General features: G+C 47.1%; 1 protein-coding gene and 1 non-coding gene across 11 annotated transcripts in view; both read right to left on the reverse strand.

The window, feature by feature from the left end:
* Positions 1–2,445: 2,445 nt before the first annotated feature.
* PUM1 (pumilio RNA binding family member 1) overlaps positions 2,446–21,879 on the reverse strand; it is a 67,607-nt gene continuing 48,173 nt past the window's right edge. For 6 of the 10 annotated variants that reach the window (XM_048968695.1, XM_048968687.1, XM_048968692.1 and 3 more), the window contains 10 exons: positions 20,987–21,283; positions 18,989–19,225; positions 14,243–14,510; positions 13,611–13,740; positions 12,712–12,846; positions 11,127–11,264; positions 9,418–9,543; positions 8,395–8,516; positions 6,835–7,027; positions 2,446–4,166 (listed from right to left, as the gene is read on the reverse strand). In XM_048968695.1, coding sequence (XP_048824652.1) covers positions 4,035–4,166; positions 6,835–7,027; positions 8,395–8,516; positions 9,418–9,543; positions 11,127–11,264; positions 12,712–12,846; positions 13,611–13,740; positions 14,243–14,510; positions 18,989–19,225; positions 20,987–21,283 — 1,778 coding nt within the window. In that variant the 3' untranslated portion in view covers positions 2,446–4,034. The remainder of the gene's footprint in view (positions 4,167–6,834; positions 7,028–8,394; positions 8,517–9,417; positions 9,544–11,126; positions 11,265–12,711; positions 12,847–13,610; positions 13,741–14,242; positions 14,511–18,988; positions 19,226–20,986; positions 21,284–21,879) is intronic. The other 4 variants (XM_048968696.1, XM_048968693.1, XM_048968690.1 and 1 more) reach the window with 2 other exon arrangements.
* Positions 6,387–6,472, reverse strand: LOC125683984 (small nucleolar RNA SNORD103/SNORD85). Its single transcript, XR_007373188.1, has one exon. It is a non-coding gene; the product is annotated as a small nucleolar RNA SNORD103/SNORD85 (small nucleolar RNA).

Here is a 21,879-nt window from a genome sequence, read left to right on the forward strand (position 1 = left end):
AAAGGTAGATAGGGGTTACCTCAGCACAGATGAAGGCATGGAGACAGAGAAGGATGAATGGGTAGATAGGGGAGCACCAGGGGTAAACAGGGGGGCAAGGGGACAGGTGGGGGAACCTAGGGTGGATAGCAGGGCATGGAGAAGTACCCAGGAGTAAGCAGATGGGGGGAACCCAGGGGTACAAAGAGGGGGCATGGAAAAGCCCGGGGGGGGGGGGGGGGGGAGGAGGGAGGGGGTTGGCAGTAGACAGGGAGGGATCTGGAGCAGATTGCTGGGACCCAGGGGCAGATGGAGGGATCCAAGGGTAGAGAGAACAGCACGGGGCAGACAGGGGGCTGGGCTAAGTGGGACAGAGGAAGCAGGGATGAATGGGGAGGGATAAATGAGGGGGACTCAGGGGTGGATGCAGTTATGCAGAGGTGATGGGGAGATCAGCAGATAGGGGGACACGCGGCAGGTGGAAGAGGAGTTCAGGGACAGATCCCGTGGCAGATGGAGGAAAACGAGGGGCAGATGGCGAGGGGACCTGGGGCAAATGAAGGAGGGGACGTGGGGCAGATGGCAGCGGGACCCACGGGCAGAGCTGGGAGGGGACGGGAGAGACGTGGGGAGAAGGGGAGAAGGTGGGGCGGGGAGGCAGCCAAAAAAGGGACATCACCGGGATTTAGAAGGGAAATGAACCCAATTCGACTACAGCTCACGGCCCGTCCCTGAGCGGGGGCACCCAAAGGGGCGGAGGTGAAGCAGATCCCCTCAGCCCGCCCCCAGGGCTCCGCTGCAGCTTCTGTCCGCCTTAATTGTGCAATAATTAACGAGATGCAAATAATAATAAAGGATGCCTCGGTGCCAGCGGGGAGGAACCCTTTGCTGAGGCTGCACCGCCCCGCAGCGGTTCCCGGCGCTCCCTGCACTGAGCAGCTCGGTGGGGAAACCCGGGGGGAGCGGAGGGGTCACCGAGCCTGGAGGAGTCCCAGGGCCCAGAGTGGGGATGCGGCGCTGAGGGACACGGGCAGCGGGCACGGCGGGGTGGGCTGCGGTTGGACTCGGGGATCTTAGAGGTCTTTCCCGTCCTTAATGGTTCCACGTGGTGGGAAACACAGGCCTGGCGAGCTTCTGGGTGATGAGCTGGGGTGGTGGGACACGGGTGATGAGGTGGGGTGCTCTTCACATAGAGGGAGGCACTGGAACAGGCTGCCCAGGAGGTTGTGGATGCCCCATCCCTGCAGGCATTCAAGGCCAGGCTGGATGTGGCTCTGGGCAGCCTGGTCTGCTGTTGGTGACCTGCACACAGCAGGGGTTGGAACTGGATGAGCATCGTGGGCCTTTTCAACCCAGGCCATTCGATGATGATGAACATGATGACGTGGGTGATGTGGTGGGACACTGTGGCCATGACAGGACGTGGGTGAGACGTGGCTGACCTCGCTGGTCACAACTGGACCCGGTGGGACAAAGCTGCTCTGATGGATGAGGCTGATGGTGGGTCACAGGTTGATGTGACGGGACGCAGCTGATGGGGTGAGATGTGGCTGTGGATCACAGCCAGCAGGATGGAGCAAAGGTCAGGACAAGGGGTGTGCAAAAAAATGCGGCCGAGGGGGTGGAGAACAGCCCCAGAGCTCTTCATCAGGGGACAACGGGCCCCAGCAGCTTGAGAAATGTGCAACCTTCATGCAGAGCAGCTGGTGATGAACCCCAGGTAAAGGTGAGAAACGATGCAGGTGAGGAGGAACCACCCCAACGCTGCCCACCCTGCCGTGGATCGGAGCTGAGCACCGAGCGCCTCCTGGGAATGAGGTCTGCGAGTCAGGGAAGTTTCCACAGAGATTTGAGCTCAGTGCTCAGCCGAGCCACCACAGCCCTGTGCCTCTCAGCCACCACCATGCACTCAGTGCTGTGCTGCACCTCACCACCGACCTTTGCTCCTCACGCATCAAACACAAACTGCACAGGAACCCACGCTGCCGAAAGGCTGCGATGGAAGAGAAACAGTGGCTCAGGTTGGAAAAGACCTTGAAGACCATTGAGTCCAACCACGTCCCTGAGCACCACATCCAAACAGTTTCTGAACACTGAGGGCCGGTGACTCAAGCACCTGCCTGAGAGCAAAACGAGAGCACAGAGCACAGAGGTGGTGGGGAAAACTTCATCTGCCCCCTGTGCGAGAGCTGCAGCGACCAGGAGCTCACAGCATACAGGCGGATCTTCATTCACCCCACAGCTGCCCCACAGCAGGGTGCAGGGATGTTGTGCTGCCACTGAGCTTGGAGGCTCCAAGGGCCGTAAGCAGAATCTGAGGGGAAGAATTGCCAGGAGCAACAGCCCAGGATGGGGCAGGGAGCTCTGCCTCCTCCTCTGCTCCACCTTCTCAGGCCCTGCGCAGGGGAGGCAGAAGGGAAGAGGCAGGAGGAGGGCAGGGGGCTGCAGAGGGAAGGAAGCACCAGGCCAGATTCCAAAGTTCTGTATTTTTCAAAATAAAGATCACACGTTGTTTAGAGACAATCTACACAAGAGTTACAAAAAATAGTCGCCCAGGCATAAGCATACACAGGTTTGTTAATTATACACATATGGTTACAAGTGTGCTTGCAAAAAAGTTCATTGGAAATATACACAAGGCTCTGTAAATGTACACCGTGTAGTGTTACAATTCTATATTCAAACAAGGAAAATTGACAGTATGTTACATTCACTTACAAGTAGACAAAATGCAAAATACAGTTCATCTTCTGTACAAAAAGGGGAGGTGATTCACACTTTACAAGGTGAAAAGGGGTTCTGATTGTAAGGAAAACTAGGGGGGTTCTGTACTTTTGCACTTTTCGTTTCTTACTGTCACAAAATAAGCAAAACATTACTTTGTAAGAGTCAAAAAAACACTATTCTGAACTGAATCGTTTTGTAGAACATTTAGAAAGGATCGCTACCGCTCAACTAGGTGACAAATAAAACCAAGCATCTTTTTAAACATTAACTAGGCTGTATAAAGAGAACATTTCCTTCAAAAGAAAAAATTTACTTCTGGTTGAAATTACAATTTACAATATACAACACTATATGCTACGACCATAAAAGGTGTGAATATACACTGAAATGCACAGGTTTTGCTAATTCTTTTTTTTTTTTTCTTACCAAAAAACGGGTTTATGTCGATTCAAACTTCTCCACATTTACATTACAGAGGTTTACAAATGTACAATTGTACAGTCAGAAGTATGTTCCACTACTAGGGTACATTATAGATACAGATCAGACATCAAAACAAGAAAATACTACAAATTTTTATATATGTAAAGTCTACACCAAGTATACACTATATATTTATAGAAGCAAGACCAAAGCCGAGTTGGGTTTGTTTTCCTCATGCTAAATGATCAAATGGTGTCTCTCCCCGTGAGCAGGACAACCGAGCAGGCAGTGAAGGACGCCCGCCCCCCGGCTTCAAAACCCTCCTGGCCGTGCCCCCCCTCCTGCCCAGACGAGCACTACGCTACCTCCGTTAGCAAGTTATAGAGCTAAAACAAAAGGAACCCAAAAATAAAGCCATTAAAAAGTTTCAGAAACTTAATTCTCTTTAAACTGAAGCTCCACAGCGAGTCGGTTTTTCTTTTCTCCCTATTTATAACAGCATTTAATGCGTCCCTCGCGCCGCTCAACTAAAACCCAAACTTGTTGCTGACTTCTGAGTCAGAGGAGAACAAGGGGTATCTGCAAAGAGTTGCCTGCAAGGCAGATGGATTAAAAACGTCGTGTTTTGTTTGTACTTCAAACCAACCACCCTGAAAGTTTCCACATTTGGAATATAGATACAACAGTGAACAAAAATGTGGCCTTCCATGTACATTTGATACCTATGTACAAGTATTCTATACACCAGTAAAACAGCAGGGCAATCAGTTAATTAAAAAAAATAATTAGTACATGTTATGCATAATAAAATTAAAGAAATTTACAAAGGCTTTTTTTTTCTTCTTCTTCTTTTAGTAGTTCAGCAACCGCGACGCCGCGCCGCACGCTGCTGGCTGCCGGCTGCCTCAGATGATGCCGTTGGGAGGCCCGCAGATGGGCCCCAGGTCCACGCCGTTCTTCATGTAGTATTTCTCCAGCTTGGCCAGGATGTGCTTGCCGTAGGTGTACTTGCGCAGGGTGGCGATGTGGGGCCGGATCTGCAGGGCGTAAAGGGAGGAGGAGGCTTAGAGAGGGAGCCCAGCCTGCACAGCGCTGCCCGGCTGCAGGGGAGGCAGGGAGCCACAGCCCTGAGAGCAGCAGGAGCTCAAAGGCACCTGGTGCGACTGCCCGCAGTGAGCAGGGCCGTGCACAGTTCCAGCAGGCTGCCCAGCGCCTGATCCAACCTCGCCTTGAAAGCCTCCATGGATGGGCACCACCACATCTCTGGGCAACCTGCGCCACTGCCCCCACTGTAAAAGGCTTTTTCCTTATATCTAATTTACATCTTTGAGCTTGAAACCATTTCCCCTTCTTCTACCACCACAGCTCTGCTCTCCCCTTCTTTCCTGTCACTCCCCTTTAGATACTGAAGGTTGCTCTCAGGTCTGCTCAGAGCCTTCTCCTCTCCACCTGCACAGCCCCACTCTCAGCCTGTCCCCACACAGAGCTGTTCCACCTCTTGGAGCATTTCTGCAGCCCTTCTCTGCACTGCTCAACAGCCCCCAGTCTGTGCTGTGCTGCTCCACACCAGGATGCAGTGCTCCAGGTGAGGCCTCACAGCAGGGAGCACAGAACACCACCGCCTTCCTCACCTGCTGCCCACGCTGCTCTGGATGCTGCACCCACAGGCATCACAGGGCACTGAGCAGCTCCTGCACAGCCCTCCTCTTTCCAGGCTGAGCTGCTCAAGTGCTGCAAACCTGAAAGGGCTCCCAGTACGAACTGCAGCTGTGAGCCTAAGGGATGCTGAGAAAGGCACGCAGCATTCCTGGGCTGAACAGAGTTTAGCTTCTTTCTGAACCCAACACTTACTATACTTTTTTTTTTTTTTTTTTTAAATCCATGGAATTACAATTTCATACTATTTCAGAATAGAAGTTGCTTCCAACTCCAGTCATTCCTGTAACTGAAGCCAAGCCACTGTTAGTGGAAGAGTACCCAAACAAGGGAAAGCACTGTTCCAGCTGTGCTATCATGCTGCTGAAGCTCTCCTGGACAGTTTCAGAGGAATGAGACATAAGAGTAATTCATTTTCTTACTACACAAGAAACATCCCACACTGCCAGCAAGTTTCTGCAGTAACTCAGCCACAACAGCCCTTTCACCCTGCAGTGGGAACCGCACAGGAGGAGGAAGCAGCCTGACCACGATGCACAGCACTCCCTTCTCCTCCCTGCTTCCAGGACAGATGGCACCACCACGACCTGCACAGGCCAGGGCTGACCAGAACTCCCATGGGAAACCCTCCCCATTTCTTCAGCTCACTCACTGGCTGCTTAATTCAACTTCAAGAACCAGACTTGGGAACAATCTGATCTACGGCCTCTGCCCTCCCCACACTGCAGTCCCTGCAAGGTCTGGCTGCTGCCCAGAGGTTAAGGCACAGGAAAGCTTCCCAGGTCCAACACTTCTTTGTTTATCTTCATTCCTAAAACTTTTTAGAACATAATTCCAACCATCAGTTTGTCAGTTGCCGTGCTGTTGTTAACAAAAGCACAACAACACAAACTGCTTGTTTGCAGTACGAGCAATTTTTACAGCCTAAGATCACACGACGTGTTCTGCTTTTCCAGGCTCTCATTCAGCTCGATAACGTTGCTGAAATCTTCATATCCAGCCACTCTTATTTAGCTGTCATCCTACTTCTATTTTTGACAGCCCCACTGATAACCTAATTAGCATGTTCTTCACAAGGCTGCCTGACAAGAAGAACGTGCCAGTAGGGATTTCTTTTAAAGACATATCCATAGCTCACGTAAGGATCAGCAAAGACACCGGTCATTTTGCTGCTGGACTGTCTATGTCCACCTGCACACTTATTTTAATTATTTCTTTTGGACTAACGCAGGTTTGGGTTTAAAGCAACTACTCCTACACCTCAGAATGAGTCCATCTGAAGATGAGCTCATTTGTATGCGTGCTGTTCACAGAGCAGGAAGATGAAGACACTGCCTGATGCTCAGAGCCTCCTGCCCATGGGAAGCAGGCATACAAGCCTCGGATGGCACGAGTGGCAGCAGTGCTTAACTCCCAAATGCCTTCATTTCTGACCAACGTGAAGCCCTCGCATCCATGAAAGCCTCTCATCAAAAAGCACACTTAAAACACACGTGCCCCATTAGCAGACAGTCAAACTCTCCTGACCGGGGCTGGAAAGCAGGGATGTGAAGCGACAAGCAGCAGAAATGCACCCAGCAGTTCTGCCTCAGTGCTCGAGGTCTGGCTCAGCTCTGCTGAGTACGTAAAGCTTCTCTCATTAGCAAGCAGAGTTCTCAGAGAGGGCAAGTGTGTCATCACTGCCAGACCTCCTGAAGGCACCTTGCCAAGCAAGCACCAAACTTGACTGGTGGCACTGCTACAGCAGAAGTAGCCTTTGCCTTTTTTTTTTTTTGTTTGAATCAGCATTCACTATGCCACGAGTGCAGAACTGGGTTACTGGGTCAGAAGAGACTGCCTGAAGCAACCAGCTGGTTTTAAGTCCAACAGCCTCTCAGTGTTTCTTATTTTCATACACCAACTAGTATTTTCCTGCAACTCTGCGACTCCCCACTTGCCAGGAAATTCTAAAAGCAGAAGCAGCTATCAAACTTGTTTCCTCCCTGCAAGCAGTGTGGCAGTGCCACTTTGAAGACACAGGGTCCTTATCAGTCGACAGCAGCCGCTCACCTTGTGCATGACGATCTTCCTCTGAGCTGGTTCTGCCACATCGATCATCTTCTGCACCACGTAGTTGGCATACTGATCCTTCATCATGGTGTATAAGGCACTGTGAGGGCCATCGTTCATAGTGCACACCTCATCGATCAACATGGCGCGCTCCGTACGGGAGGCGTGGGTCACACACTTCTCCACGACGTTGCTGTAACAGTCAAAGAGAGACAATGGTGAGCACACAGCCACCCTCCTGGGCTTTTCATTCTCTGGAAGCACAGGTTGTCCTGCAGCAGACATGTGCTGGTGCAGAAATGCAACAACGGGACACGAGCACCCCAACGTTCCTGGGATCCGAGTGGAAATTGGGGCAGGTGCCCACTTCAGGTTTTATTTCATCCAAATTTATTTGTGCACCTCTACAGTGACGCTGCGTTTGAGATCCATGTCTGTTCTCACAGCACACCCTGGAGAAACAGATGAGCTGTTGTTTGTTTGGCCTTCTGAGCAGTGGGGCTCAATGGGAATGGAGGTCCAAGGTTGTAACAACAGAAGTACAACCAGGAATGAAAGATCTTAGCAAAGGCAGAGAACTTCCAAAATTACTGAATATATCAGATAAGCAGTCTCTGTTCTCTGAAGAGCAAAGTTAAATACAACACATGGTTAGGGAAGGAGAGTTTTGCTAGTCTCATCCTCTGCACCCCTGCCTGAATCACAAAATCACCAAATGATTTACCATAACTAGAGCTCAGCTCGGGGGACACCCTGCACTAATTAACAGGGAGGAAAAGGCTGAAACAACAGCATTCAGACCACGCTCTTCTAATTCCTGTTAATGCTGTACTTCCCTGGAGTTCCTAAGCAGCAGCACACCACCTTCCCCATCACAAAGATAGAGGTGTATTAAACCTGTGAAGAGCTCAGCCTTCGTGTGCAAAGGGCAAGAAGCACCCACAACAGCAGCTCACAAGTGTGGGAAGTGTTGCTTTGTTTTAGCATCCCCTACAGCACCCGAATTTTGCCTCTATCCATGCTCAAGCTCTGCTGCAGCTGGACTAACAACCCCAGACCACTTCAGTTTCCCCAGGAGGCAGACACACATTACTGGAGGGGCATTCTGCACGTATCTCAAAAAGGACCACAAGGCCTCTGCATATGACAATCAGAGTCTTCAGTTAAGAGTGGGATGCACAGAACCGCTGCTACACTGATTTCCCCAGGTCCCTGTGACTTGACACTGCCCCCAGAGACAGCAAAAAGCTCCTAATGCTGTGTTCTCCAAGGGACAGTGACTACTTAACAAAGGCCACAAACACCACAGCTCCTGCTCAGGTTCAAGAACCTGGACTCAAATCACTCTTTTACATCTTTATCCCCTTCTCACAAGTAAAATCTGCCCTGCCAGTCGCTCACTCCAGTTTTTAAGCAGTTACAAATTGCATTCTGCTGTTCAACAGAAAGTTATTTTTCACCTCCTTTCACCTCCCTACACCCCACTCCCAACTCTTTCACAACTCCAGCATGTGTCCAAACTCCCACAGGGTGTGGAGACTTTAAGGAACAAATTCATACCTGGCAAATTTATGTTGACTCAAGACAAGCACATTGCCTCTAATTTCTGCTACAATCTTGCTCTTGTCCTCAGGCCGGCCATGCTCTAGTACATGCTGGATAACATAGTTCCCATACTGATCCTGTTTGAGAAATAGAAGCACATGAAAATCTGGGCAGGAACCACTCAAATCGAAGCACGTTAATTCTTACAAACTCTGACTGAACCCTGATCAAAACATCTTCCTTTTAAATCATGCAAATAGTTCCCACCTGCACAAAAACATGCATTCTGGAGTTGCACGAGGAAAAACACCACATCTTTGTACCAACTGTAAAACTCATCAAAACTCTGTGAAACTGTAAAACTTCATTGCACACGAAACATCAGTAATTTCTCATTTCCATTTACTGCTTTCTCCAGGTTCCAGAATATCAAACATGTACTGGAAATTGATGGCAGAGTTCTAGCTACAGAAGACTGTTCTCCTGTATGTTCCTATTTGAAATGTGTCCATGTTCAGAGCACAACACAGGTACTCAGCAGCACCAGAGGCATGCCTTGATGCCTCACCTCCAGGCCCAACCTCTTCCCACTCCCAGTGTGTTACACAGGGGCACATAGAACAGGACTCACTCCACATTGTGCCCACTGGGTGCCACTGCACAAGTCCTAAGAAAAAAGAGCTCTTAGAAGGACTGCAAGAAGGAAAGGCAGGCAAGAAGGAGAACATCTCAGGATGTTCTCTTCCTACACGCCATCAGCCCTTTGCATCAACTCCTTTGAGATCATTAGGATACATTCCTACTCAATACTTCATTTTCCTTTAGAAAAGGACTCAAATCCAACACTGATATTTGCTGGGTATCTGCACACAACCAAAACGATTAGTGATGATGCTTTCCCTGCCTGCCCCATTCCTTTCTGCTCCTCCCCACCCGATGCTCACACAGCCCCAACGCCAAACAGGCCGCTAGCTATCCAGTACAGACCAGCAACCTCAGGACATCTCCCAGCACACCATCTCCTGCTCCCACACTGACCTGCACAAGCTGCTCGGTGTGCTGGTGAAGCTCCTCCAAGATGGGAAGAGTCTGCTCAGGAAGACAGTGCTCGAGGATCCTCTGAATCACACGGCAGCCGTACGGATGTGTGGACAACGCAAAGACCTGCATCCAGCAACAACAGACAAGCACAGGCAGCAACACAGCTGTTAGTCCTGGTGAACCCCAAAACCTTTTGGAATTCAATGAACAGTGCAGGTTCTCCTGGATAGGGGAGGTAACGGCAGCTCCAGAACTCTGCTTGCAGCACTGCAGCTGAGACAGTGCAAACATTTGCTTCCACATCACTGCCACAGGGAGGCTGCAGACACACTGCATCCCTACCTGAGCTTCATCTTCTCCATTTATGAACAGGAAACAAAAGGTAAAGTATCTTGATTAATACAAAGAACACCTGGATGGGCAAGCATTATTGGAGGCTGTGTTGAAAGTTTCAGAAGAATAAATCCAGCATACTGCTTGCCAGTTGCATAATTAAAGCTATGTAAGAAATAGTATGAAGCAGAAAGGTTAAAAATACTCAGAGGATTTTCCTCATGTATCTGGATTTGTTTAAAAGTCTTAACTGTGCTTAGCAGAAGTGACAACAAGAAACCTTCTTCCTCATTTCTAAAGGATTATAAAATCTGTTGCTAAGAACATGACACCTATTCATTTTATTATTGCTGTGTAGCTTTCTGTCTAAAGCACAAAGTCCTGTTTGCTGGCTTAAAATTAAAAGCAGTAGCAAATCCAAGCACTGATGTCAAGGAGGCAGACTACGAATTTTTAATAACTATTTTCAGTAAAGTGGGCAGGAAAACAGACTTTCGAATGCAATGAACCATAGAAGAAAAAAGCCTTGAGGTAGTTAAGTTTAAGCTTGCATACAAAAGTTCAGTTGAAACTAGGACAGCTGGCCAAAGAAATTTCACTGCCATCCACCAAGTTCCCAGATGTGTTTCTGCCTTGCCTAACTCCCCGAGGGAAGGTCCAAAGCTAAATGTGAGCCAGCAAATTTGCTGAGCAAGTTCCCAGCTAGAATCCTGCTTGTTTTGACACAGCCAAGCAAGTCAACACTTTTGCAGATGTTCCAAGAGCAGACAAGCTAATAAAGTCTGGTTCCTGCTATAATAACCCCAGGCTATCCTCACATCCCCGTGGCAAAACCCTCAGTACTTCAAAGTCACTCTCCAAAGCCAATTAAGCTGAAGCTGGAAACACCCAGAACAGCACTTTTGTAATGGAAGACAAGCCAACTACAGCCAGAACAAAGGAGCTACACAACCCAAATCCAGCACTGGGATAATGGAGCACAAGTAACTATGCTTTGTGAGACAAAACTCATGTTCTGCCCCTGATCTCAGACCCTCAGGAAGTACAGCCTGTAAGCCTCCTCACAGAGAGAATCACCATGAAAATTTACTACACTCATCAGAAGACTCTGCTCGGCACCTTTACTGAGAAGATAAATTAATAACACACATGCTTTCTTCCCATCAGTCAGAAATATTAACTGCTGCAGTAAAGATGTTTACAAGGCTGCTTTACTGTGATAAACCTGAAAATGGCAAAAGGGAGATGGCAGAGGAATTCCTAGGCTCACACTGTAGGCTAACACCTGCTAAATGTTCCGTCCCCAAACACGTGAGTTGATGTGAGTTGTGTTTGAGCCCCCAAACACAGCCCCTGCTGTGGAAAGAACTTACCTGTCCCTTAAATGCATCAATGATAAACTGCAGGGACTGAGGCTGCACACACTCAATACACTTCTGCACCACATGATTACCGTTCTGGTCTTTTACACACTTCAGGACGTGGCCATCCAACTCCCGCACCATCTCGTTCTATTAGGAGGAGAGAAAGAAACAGAAAGCACCACCAGGATTCATGGCTGATAAAGGCAGAGCTTTGCTGCTAAGCACAGAGGAAGAACGTGGAGAACATGGAAGGCATGAACGATACACCCCTGTGTTTCAGTAATGCCAGGGAAATTTCCCAGTGGCTGAGGGCTGAGATGAAACCTGCTGCAATACAGCAGCCACCCACAACACCACTGTTCTGAAGAGGGACCACTCTTCATTACACATGAGCATCCTCCTAAACCTGAGTGTTCCTAACCTAAACATTTGAGACTATTATTCCCCCAATATATAACTTTGCTATGCACTTACTGTTCCCTCCTCCTCTGCTCCCCTCAGACAGAAATGTAAGACATTCCAACTTCACAAACTTCTAAGTATCAGCTTCACTCATCACCAGGAGAAGAACTTGTATTTTACAAACACGAGCTAATATTATACCATAATTAGGGAAATCAACAGGCAAGTTCTAGATATGACTAACATAGCACAGGCAGGCTGAAAGCTTTATAATGGAAAACAGTAGGTGATTTTTGAGGAATTCAATAGTTACACACAGACATTTTACCTCTGGAACTGATACAAAGCCAGGCATTTCAGGAGCACACAGTACTCACAAAACAGCATTCTAGAAGACACTGGGAAATCCTTGGACCAGCAGGGCCAGTTTGTGCTGCCCCTCATCACTGTGCTGGCACAGAGCCACCACGAGGCAGTACTCAAGTGAACCTGGGCCTGACCCAAAAGGAACACGCACACTTCTAAATTCTACTTCAGTGTCTTTTGTTAGTGGTGGTGCTTTGTTCTTTCTCCTAACTTAATAACCTACATTAAGACTCCTATATAATGATTCCTAACACCTTTAGTAGCTAGCTTGCAGAGTGTATTTTTCATCTTAATTCACTGTTAATAAAATCCTACTGGAATTGATTTATTAATGAGCTTTGAGTAGATTTGAGGCTATTATCAGCCCTTATCCAACTCTGCCTCGCTTGATGGGAATTAGGGGCTCCTCACATGCCTCACTCTGTGGGAAGCAGGGTACTGACCCACATATCACAGCAGCAGTACCTCAGCAAATATGCCAAAGTAAAACTTTGGCACCATTTACCTCAGGGGATCTTAAAGCATCTTCTCATTCATACTAACATTCATAATTCCATCAGCAGCTAGCCTATATCATCTGACTGCAGGGAATTAACAGAGAACCAGTGCCATCAGCTGCTCAGTGGAATAAGGAGATGACAGTGAGATCTGAGAACAGTATCACATACTTACTCATCATGCACAAGAAACATAACAGATGTACCATAAACCAAACCAAAAGAACACCATCCACAAACACGACCGCGAGTAACAGAAGATTACAGTTCATGTCACCAAACAGCAAGAAACGTTCAACATCAAGAAGAAAGTTAAAGTTGAAACTTACAATTACCTGCTGGTCTGGGGGAATAAACTCAAGGGCCTTCTGGATCACCCTACATCCATACATCTGCAAAGCCAGGGACAGAACATGCCCACGGATACGTTCTGCCAAGGCTAACTTTTGCTCCAGGCTGCCAAACTGGAAAGATTAAAAGCAATCACCACAAGCACAAAATCCTCGTGTGGTCAAGCAGCACAGCAGCCCTCCCAGTCTGTCATACCGAAGTGTTAAACAAGAAACACTGTACTTAACTGAAAAAAAAATAACAGCCATAGCTCAATGGAACTAAACAGGCACAAGTGAGATGTTTGTTCTGGCTCTGATAATGCCTGACACATTAGAAACAGATTCCAGAGCCACTTTGCTAATGCAGTAACCCTTGAGAGGGTTGCTATAAAATTACTGGACTAAAAAACAAACTAAAATCACCAAGGCTGAGTGAAGAAGAGACTGACCAGTTTCAAGAAGGAGAGAGAAGCAGCTGCTCACTCCCCTTGCATGGACACGCACACTTTTCTTCAGTGGATGCTGTCTGTTGTGTTTTTAACACAAGTGCTTTCCCAAGTTTGTATTATTTCTAAGTACGAGAACTGACAGCTCAGTGCAGCATCCACTGAGACAGAAAACTAATACTTGGATCTCAGTCCCTTCAGTATGTGATTTATTCTTCCAGCTTTTTCAGGTCAAAAGGCAAAATCTGTTCTTCAGAAGAGATTTTTAGTCCTACATTACAATCACCCTGACAGGAATGATACAGCAGCACGTGGAGATGAAATGACATCAGTGTAGCCAGATACCCAAGCTGAGCCAAATGGCATGGCTTCTAAGAACTCAGCCTATGCCTCAGGACATCTGAGCAGGCATCTGAGCAAGAGTTGTGAATAGAGGAAATGAAGACTTACTTCAAAGAACTTCTGGATGACATAATTTCCAAATACGTCCACCATCAACTGATAAGCTGCCTGGAGGATCTCGTTGAACACAAGCTGACGTTCTGCTGGGGTAGCACGCTCCAGTTTCAGCTGAATAAACCTGAAAAATAAGGCTGCTGTGATGCCACTGGCAAATGCGTCCTCAGAGCATTTGTTAACAAAAATCCAGTCATAACCTTCGCACCCTGAGCTTTTACAAAATACAGGTCTTTGGAAAACAAGTGCCCTAAATCACAGCAATCTGAAACCTTGAGTGGTGGCACTCATGAGGTGTGTGCCAACGTGCCATTATCCATACACCAAAGGCTCAAGCAAAGCAGGTCTCAGAGTGACATGGCAAGGTCTCACATCCAGGCAGCTTTCAAATGAGTTCAGCTGTACCAGCGGGTCTAGCAAGCAAACTCCTTTTTGGAGAGGGAAGCCATGCTATAAGAACTTGACTGCAGCCCACGAAAAGGAGGATCAGTGTTACATCACCCAGCTTAATGTCTTTTCACACCTCCTTTTCCTTTACTTCAGGATGCAATGCAAGCCCCAAACCACGTCAAATCCAAAAGCAGCTGTCGCAAAAACTGCCTACGGCACAAGGTTTTAAATCCCACCTGGATCCATGCTGGTCCTGGGAGAACTCCATGATGTGCCCAGCAATCTCCCTCAGCTGTAAGTTGGGGTACCGGTTGTTGCGGAAGTCCTCGAGCAGCCTGCTGCGGCCGGAGGGCATCACGTCAGACATGCCGTAGCGCAGGCGAGACGAGGGGAACAGCGTGCTGCTGGGGCTGAAGAGGCTGGAGGCGCTGCTGGCACTGCGGTACTTGGCCTCAGCTCCAGGAGCAGCAGAGATGTAACGGCCGCTTCCATTCGTGAGCCCTCCTGCAAGTCATAAAAACCAAAGGGGTTCGAAAAATGCAAACGAATCCCTTGGCTGTTTCGTTTCAAACAAATGCACAGCCTTCGCATGGCATTTTGCTTCTCATTATTCCTTTTCCACCAAGATGGATTTATGACACAGTTCAAATAGGCAAGTACTCTCAACCAAGCTAAACCAACTGCCCCCAAAATAATTTGGGTGGGACTAATTCCAGCAGCTCCTTAGCATGGCACTCGTGTATTAGGCTGGGATGAACTGAAGAGTTCAGAAAAGAACAGCCTGGACAACTTCTGCTCCTCACTTGTTGGCATTGTCTAAACCATACATGTCAATCCACTGCTTGCATTTTCTGCTAACTCGAGATTTCAAATTACTTCATTTTGTTCCTCACCTCCATTTTTTCCCCACCTACTCTGCTGCTGACCCAACCCCATCTAAACAAATGTCACAGGTGTAGGGACAGAACTGAAGCAAAATTAGACAGCAAAAAGGCAGCAAGAAGCAAGTAGAAAAAGATTGCAAAACAAATCACTATTCAATACAGATAAACACCAGTAAGTTAAAATCAATGAGGATCACAAAGAATCCTTTCAAATACATACTAAACATTTTCATTCATACTAAGAAAGCACTCTGTTACCCAGTAACAGGCCTGGGAAACATCCATCACACAGTCAGGAAACTGCAAGTGTTGACAGCCGTCAGCTTAAACCTGTAAAGGCCGTTTTCTTGCCTGTACTTTCTGCACTGCGCTTCAGCAGCACAGCACAGGACTCATTCTTGCAGGCTTGGGATCCCTCTGCTGGCCAAAGGCTGCAAGCTACTTGGGTGTGTGATTACTCTAGAGCCGGCTAGAGATCTGTTAAGGAGAAAACTCCTATCACATGGGAATGTGCCACCGGGACAGCCGACAGGAGGCAGCGAGGGAAACCACCCAAAAAAATCCACAAGTGATCTTTGCAATGGAGGAGAGGGAAGACCTTCGAAGGCAAAGGTCCGTAGGTCTGTCTGCAAAGAGAACAGGCCTTCTCCCAGCAGCCATGCAAACAGCCGGTCCAAAATTAAAATATATTAATTAAAAAAAAAAAAAAATAAGAACAGAGTGAACTGCACTCCCTGCCAGCAATGCCTCAAGGAAGCTTCCATGCAGGAAACGCTATATGAGAATTAAGTATCTGATAACGGGCCAATTAAGTTTCCCCATCTCTGAGCAGGCAGGCATGTTCTGACTGCTCCCCACCTGCTGCCAAACCTCTGCTTTCTCAGGAGGAAAGCAACTCAAGAACTTCCCGTTCCCATCTCTTCCTTGTGCTGCTTTGCCAATGGCGTGGCCAGCATTGTCTCTAGCTGATTTTTTAATTAAGAGCTCTAACGAGTGACTAAGTGATATTCCTTACTGCTGGAAGGACAAGCAAATGCAAAGGGAATATGAAATCAATAGTTTCTAAGGTAAAGGAAGCCAAATTAATGAGCAGTGGTGTACTGAGTCTCCGCTGCACTCCAAGCACTCAGTTACCCTTTGTTTTTCCAAAGCCTGGAGCAGGTCAGAGCCATGGCACAGTGCACTGAAATGAAAAACTGCTTCTTGATCTGCTACAAATGGCTGTAAGTGGAAAGAGCTGAGCACTGATGCTGTTACCATCTATGTCCCATCTCTTAGTTCAGAGGGAAAGTATCCTTTGTACAGCCTTCTCTACCAGAGGTAAGGCCAAAGCTTCTGATCATGTTGAAGGGTCTAGCTAAACCACTCACATTTCCTTAAGGGCCTCCCTTCTGCTGGAGATGCTGACTGAAGGTCTCTCTGTAAGGTTCAACATCATACTGGGAATCAGAGACCGTGCAGGGACAGGTTTCCTAGTAACACAAGTGCTTCTGAAACCCATCTTTCAAACTCCTGAGCATCTTAAGCTCCTGTACCCTAATGTGTGAGTGGGACCACAAGATGTGATCTAAGCAGAATGGAAATGCTCCCTGTTCAAGAACCACATGGGGGGGGGAGGGGCAGGGGGAAGAAGCACTGATGAAGCTTGTGGGACACCAAGGTGGAACAGAGGGGCAGAGTCCCAGAGAACAGATGTGCAAAGCTGCTGAGTAGCAATCAGCCCCTGGCAGGGGCTGGGATTTGATCTTCAACTCGAGTCACTGTGTGATTCTATGAAGCTGCTGGTACTGACAGATTTCTGTGACCTCAGCCAGAACAAGCTTCAAGAGAAGGTCTGCAAGCTGTGTGCAGCCATCAGGCCATGCCAGCACCTGGCTGCCCACACTAAGCACTCTGACAGCATTCAGCACATGGAGCTGTGCAGAAGAATCAGGCGCGGCACAGTTCTGTTCTACACAGACTGACAGAGGAAGGCTGTACCTTCACCATATAAACCCACAGGGCTTTTGTCTCAGCTATGCACACTTGCACATGCTGCACACACCTTTGAGCTTAAAGCACGTATTTAGCTCAGCTCTCCTCCCTCAGCAGTTCTCACAAGGACTGCATGCTGATTTCAGGTACTTGTGATTGCCCAGATATTTCACAAGGCCACTTCATAGCACCAGAAGTAATGTGACAAACACCATTTTTCACAGCCGTGAGCTCTCAAGGAAGCCACAAGAGCAGGAGCTGAACCTTTACAACAAGCCCAGCAAACACCCAACTCTTACATCCCTGCGTGACAAAGCCAAAGCCACCACACAAGCAGCATCTAACCGTACCTCTCCTGACTGCAAATGGGATCCAGCACCAGCTTCTTGAGTTGTCCTGTAACCTTGGAATTAAACTACACGAAGCAACTCCTCCACACCTCACAGTGATGGGATTTGGCTCTAAACTGAGCTGCTCTAATTTCCCTCTTGGCAAACGCCACATTTGAGTGTTCCCATCTGTCCTTTCACTTCTACGTATTAAGGAAACTCTTCTCAGCCTCTTTATCACAAACAATTTTTGATACCGTTCCAGAAAAGGAGCCTGCCTCAAGCTTCTTTAACGCCTGTGATGTTTTCATAGCATTCAAACTTGTTTTACAACTCCAAGAAATGGCGACTGCGTTCGTAGTGTGTCTGACACTACAGGTGAAGGACACCACAATAAAATGACCCTACACATTTCAAGGTAAAGCCCACAGCCAGCTGTGAGACCTCTCCTGCAGTAACCACCAGGCATGAAGGCAGCCAGAGGGCTGACAGCTGCCACACGGAGCATCTTGTCAGCACGGGAAGACCCCTGCTAACTGCTTGGGGCACGGCCACTTGTGTAAATGGCAGCTCTCCTTTTCCTCCAGTGTTTGTTCTTGGTACACACTAACCCTTGTCTGATCCAGTTTTTAAGATTCATTCTTGTTTGCCTGCGGGGGCAACAGACTTTTCCTAGAGCCAGAATTTGACTCTGGTTAGTCTTCAGCATTAATTTAGTGTAGCTATTCAACTGTCAGCTTAAGAACTATAGAGCTGCATAAATAAAGCTTAAAACTCTTTGCAACTCTATTAAAGCTCAGAACAAGAGGAGATGGTAAATTTAAGGCTGATCTCAAAAATCCTATTTATTACTATTTCATACTAACCTTTAGCCAGAATCAGCATTTATCACACACACATTCAGTAAACAAATACACTATCTGATGAGTAACAGAGTGTGCATGCATGTAGGAAGCATTCTGAGAAACTGAAGTTGCATTACATCCAGACAGATACTTGACAGAACCAAAACAAAGCAATATTCTAACAAACACTGAATTATTTGGCACAGATGCAAAGAGTAACCCATCTTTTTTGTTTATGAGGCCTGGGAATGAATGCTTCAGGAAGTTCAGATCAGTACTGCTTTATTATTTAATACATGCTTTATTTTAAAGCCTTTATTGCATGTCACAGTTCTGGGCCAACTAAGAGATGTAACTTGCATGAAGAAAGGCATTTAACCAAAACTAAGAAAGTCACGTGCAAATGTGCTTTGATAATGTTAAACTGATGGGAATTTTCCAAAAGCAAAACCAAAATCCTCAGCTAGAATTGTTGCCCCAGATAACATCACATATTTCGGTTACAAGAAGCTTTATCCTAAGTTAATTAACTTATTATTGAAAACTGATTGGATATTTTGCAACCTCTTTACGGATCTATCTACTTATCTATTCAGTTCAAGGATAACAAACAATTGGTGCTTTCTCTGTGTGAGAAAACTGTTTTTAAAACACCTGGAAATGTCATCCAAGGTAATGTTCATTTAGAGATGAAGAATTTAGGGAGCAATGCACATCCCTTCCCATTTGACAGCTCAGCTACTGAGAGGGGCACCAACACAGAACACAGGTGCTGCAACTCCTTCTTCAGCAATTCACCAGCTCCTGCAAAAGCAGGGAATCTGTGGCAGCAATAAGAGCAGCCAGCAGAGCACACACACCTCCCCCACACAGCAGGGCCGTGCTGGCATCTCTGCACAAAGGGAGAGCAGAGCAGCAGTAACCTCAGACAGCGGCATTGTGGCTCTTACCCAGGTTTAGACTGGAAGAAGATCCGTGTGAAGATAAGGAAGGTGGTGGGGTCTGAGAGTGGCCAGGTCCTTGGCTGGGCAGAGGCATACCCACAGGTCCAGGAGAGGAGGAAAACCCGAGGCCATTGTAAAAACTGTGTCCTATAGGTGTCAAACTGCTGGATGTCCTCTTGTACAGGTCACTGCTCCCTGTCAGGGAATCCCGGCGAGAGCCGCTGCCAGTGTTGGAGTTAGCCACTGAAAGAGGATGAGAGCAGAGGTGAGTGAGCATGGACAACAAGCTGCTGAGACAGCATAAAACCTGAAGATGCCTGCAGAACTGACAAAACCATCATAGGACCCATAAGCAACACTCTGGTGTGATGGTATTGCTTTCCTAAGGGTAGCGCATGTGCTCAAACGAAATGCAGTAATTACAGACGTTGCTGGTTGTCAAGTTAGAAATCCTTGGTTAGCCCAAATCCTGCCTTTGTTTCCTATAGTTTAGTAGCTTTCATTCTGAGAGAAGACATCCAGAAATACAGCTCCAAAAGCCAAAAGATCAGAAGATACGACCTACCCAAAGGAAGTGACAGAAGAAAAAAAAACAAATGACAGCAAGTATTTTGGCTTCTGGGTGCAAGCACTTGCATCTTGCTTCCGAACCCTGAAAAGAAGGGTTTGTACACTTCAAAGGGCTTTTCCCCTCAGTGTTTTGCTTTGTTTAAGGGAAGTTATTAGATCTCCCTACAAGCATTGCCTCATATTTGTTCTCTGGGCATCAGAGCTAAATCAAATCCACCGGGAGATTTCACCTATTCTTTACTTAAGAGCATATACAGCTTCGTGTACATTTCCTTGGAACCCTCCTTCTCACCTTTCATTACATTAGAGAACGGCTGAGGAGTCGCTTCTTTTTTTTTACTTCTGTTTGCATTTATTTATTGAGATGGAAATCAGAATTTAAGTTAAGCACATAAAAACATTTTGGAGAGTTTTCATTTGCAAGAAATAAAAACCTCCTCAAACACACTTGAGAAATAATCATTTTTGCATTAAAATCTTGTTTAATAGTAGAATTGTTAATGATTGTAATGAATTAATCATTTTTTTTCCATGACTGTACATAACTTCTAGAAGCAACAGCGTCACATTTTTGTTCATGGATCAAGGGAAAACAAGCTCGTGCACCTCAGCTTTGCACAAACCAGTCACTGAATTCAATTAGTCAAATGAACTGGAATGCAAGAAGTGAATTCTGCATCTACTTTAATTCAAGATGGTTCTCATTTTCAGGCTGGGATTAAGGAAAATATTTAGAGTAGCCTTCAAACAAAGCAGCGACTCGATTCGGGGGCACTGCATCTCTCGGCCTCTTCTGAAGGACCAGGTTCTGAAGGCACGCTTTGACTTGCCCTTCAGACTGATGAAAGCAGCAAAGTCCAGGACGTAATTACTACCTCTAAGACTAAGCAGCAATTAAAACAATTGTTCTACTTCAAAAATAAAATCAATTAAAAATAAAAGGAAAAAATCTCAACCCACAGACATCTTTCTGGTTTGGTTTCATTGTGAAAAAAATCATCATCTCCAACTGCCCTACGAGCAAATCAAAAGAAAGCTTCCATATTTCTTGCAACCACAAGTCCTGGGTTCTTCTGGGCTGTAAGATAGAAACAGTGCCCAGAATAAAGCGCAGAAACCACCGTCCTCAAGCCACCAGAAGCAAGTTCCTCAGCCACTGCTGAGTAAGAGTCAGCACACAGACAGTTACCCCTGCGGAGCCGATTCCTGCCAGGCCAGTATCTCCACCAAGCACATGCAACGAAAGGCGAGGTGACCCAAAGCCGTTCAACAGCTTTATGTGCAGCAGCAAAAGGATGTCTGACAACGCGTCAAATGCACGGAACAAATTTAATGTATCATCTCAAGGTATTCTCTGCTAAAAGAAGTCTCATCAGAACGCAGTGTGCATTTTGAAAGCCAAACAGCTCCCAGTGAAGCAGCCGCAGCTCCTACCTGCCGTCCCGAAGCCTCCCAGTGCAGACCCCAGCGTGGCACCGAGGGAGCTGCTGCTCCCAAAGCCCAGCGAGGTGTTGGCAGGCTGGGCGGAGCCCTGAGAAAAGAGGGAGCTGCTCTGGGAATTGCTGCTGAGTGAGTTGTTGCCATAAAACGAGCTGGAGGCCAGGTTGTTGGTGGGCTGCTGCTGCGGCTGAGGCTGGGGCTGCTGTGTTCCCAGGGGGCGGAAGGGGCCGTTGGTGGTTCCTGCCAGGCCCCCAGCAGCACCGTTGGCTGAAGCTGCTGCTGCTGCAACTGCTGTAGAGAAAGTAATAGGAAGCAGAGTTTGAAAAATCCATTTTGTATCGCGGTTGGAAGTCAAGTTTCATCACGTTCCTCTTATTTCCTATAGATTTTTTTCTTTTTTTTTTTTTCCTCAGGATGAAAATCTCCCCCTCACATCAAACTCTTCAAACACCTCTTTACTCTAAACCTGTGCTCCTCCATCAGGCTTGCGTGGAGCCACCGAATACCAAAGTGTAAAATTATTATGACTGCTGTTGGTATTATTACAGCTACATGGATCAGACAAGTTCCCTAAGATCCGAGATCCAATAACTCAGGCACACACTCAGTGCTAGCCAATCAAGGAACCTGTTTAGAAATAATCAGTGCATGAAACCCACTCCTGCAGTGCTAAGAACATCAAAACCAAATACTTTTGTTTCCAGCAGGTTCCAAAGCAAAAGAAAAAAAGCAAAATAAACCAGAGCTACAAGGAAACAATTTAAAAGCCCATTTCATAATCTGTTAGCAACACTGGTCAGGAATGCTTACACACAGATTCTTGCTTGAAAAATTGCTTTTAAACCTTGAACTCCCAAAACAACCCTAACAAAATCCAAAACAACTTG

This window comes from Lagopus muta, chromosome 23 (genome assembly GCF_023343835.1).
Source record: "Lagopus muta isolate bLagMut1 chromosome 23, bLagMut1 primary, whole genome shotgun sequence".
NCBI lineage: Eukaryota > Metazoa > Chordata > Aves > Galliformes > Phasianidae > Lagopus > Lagopus muta.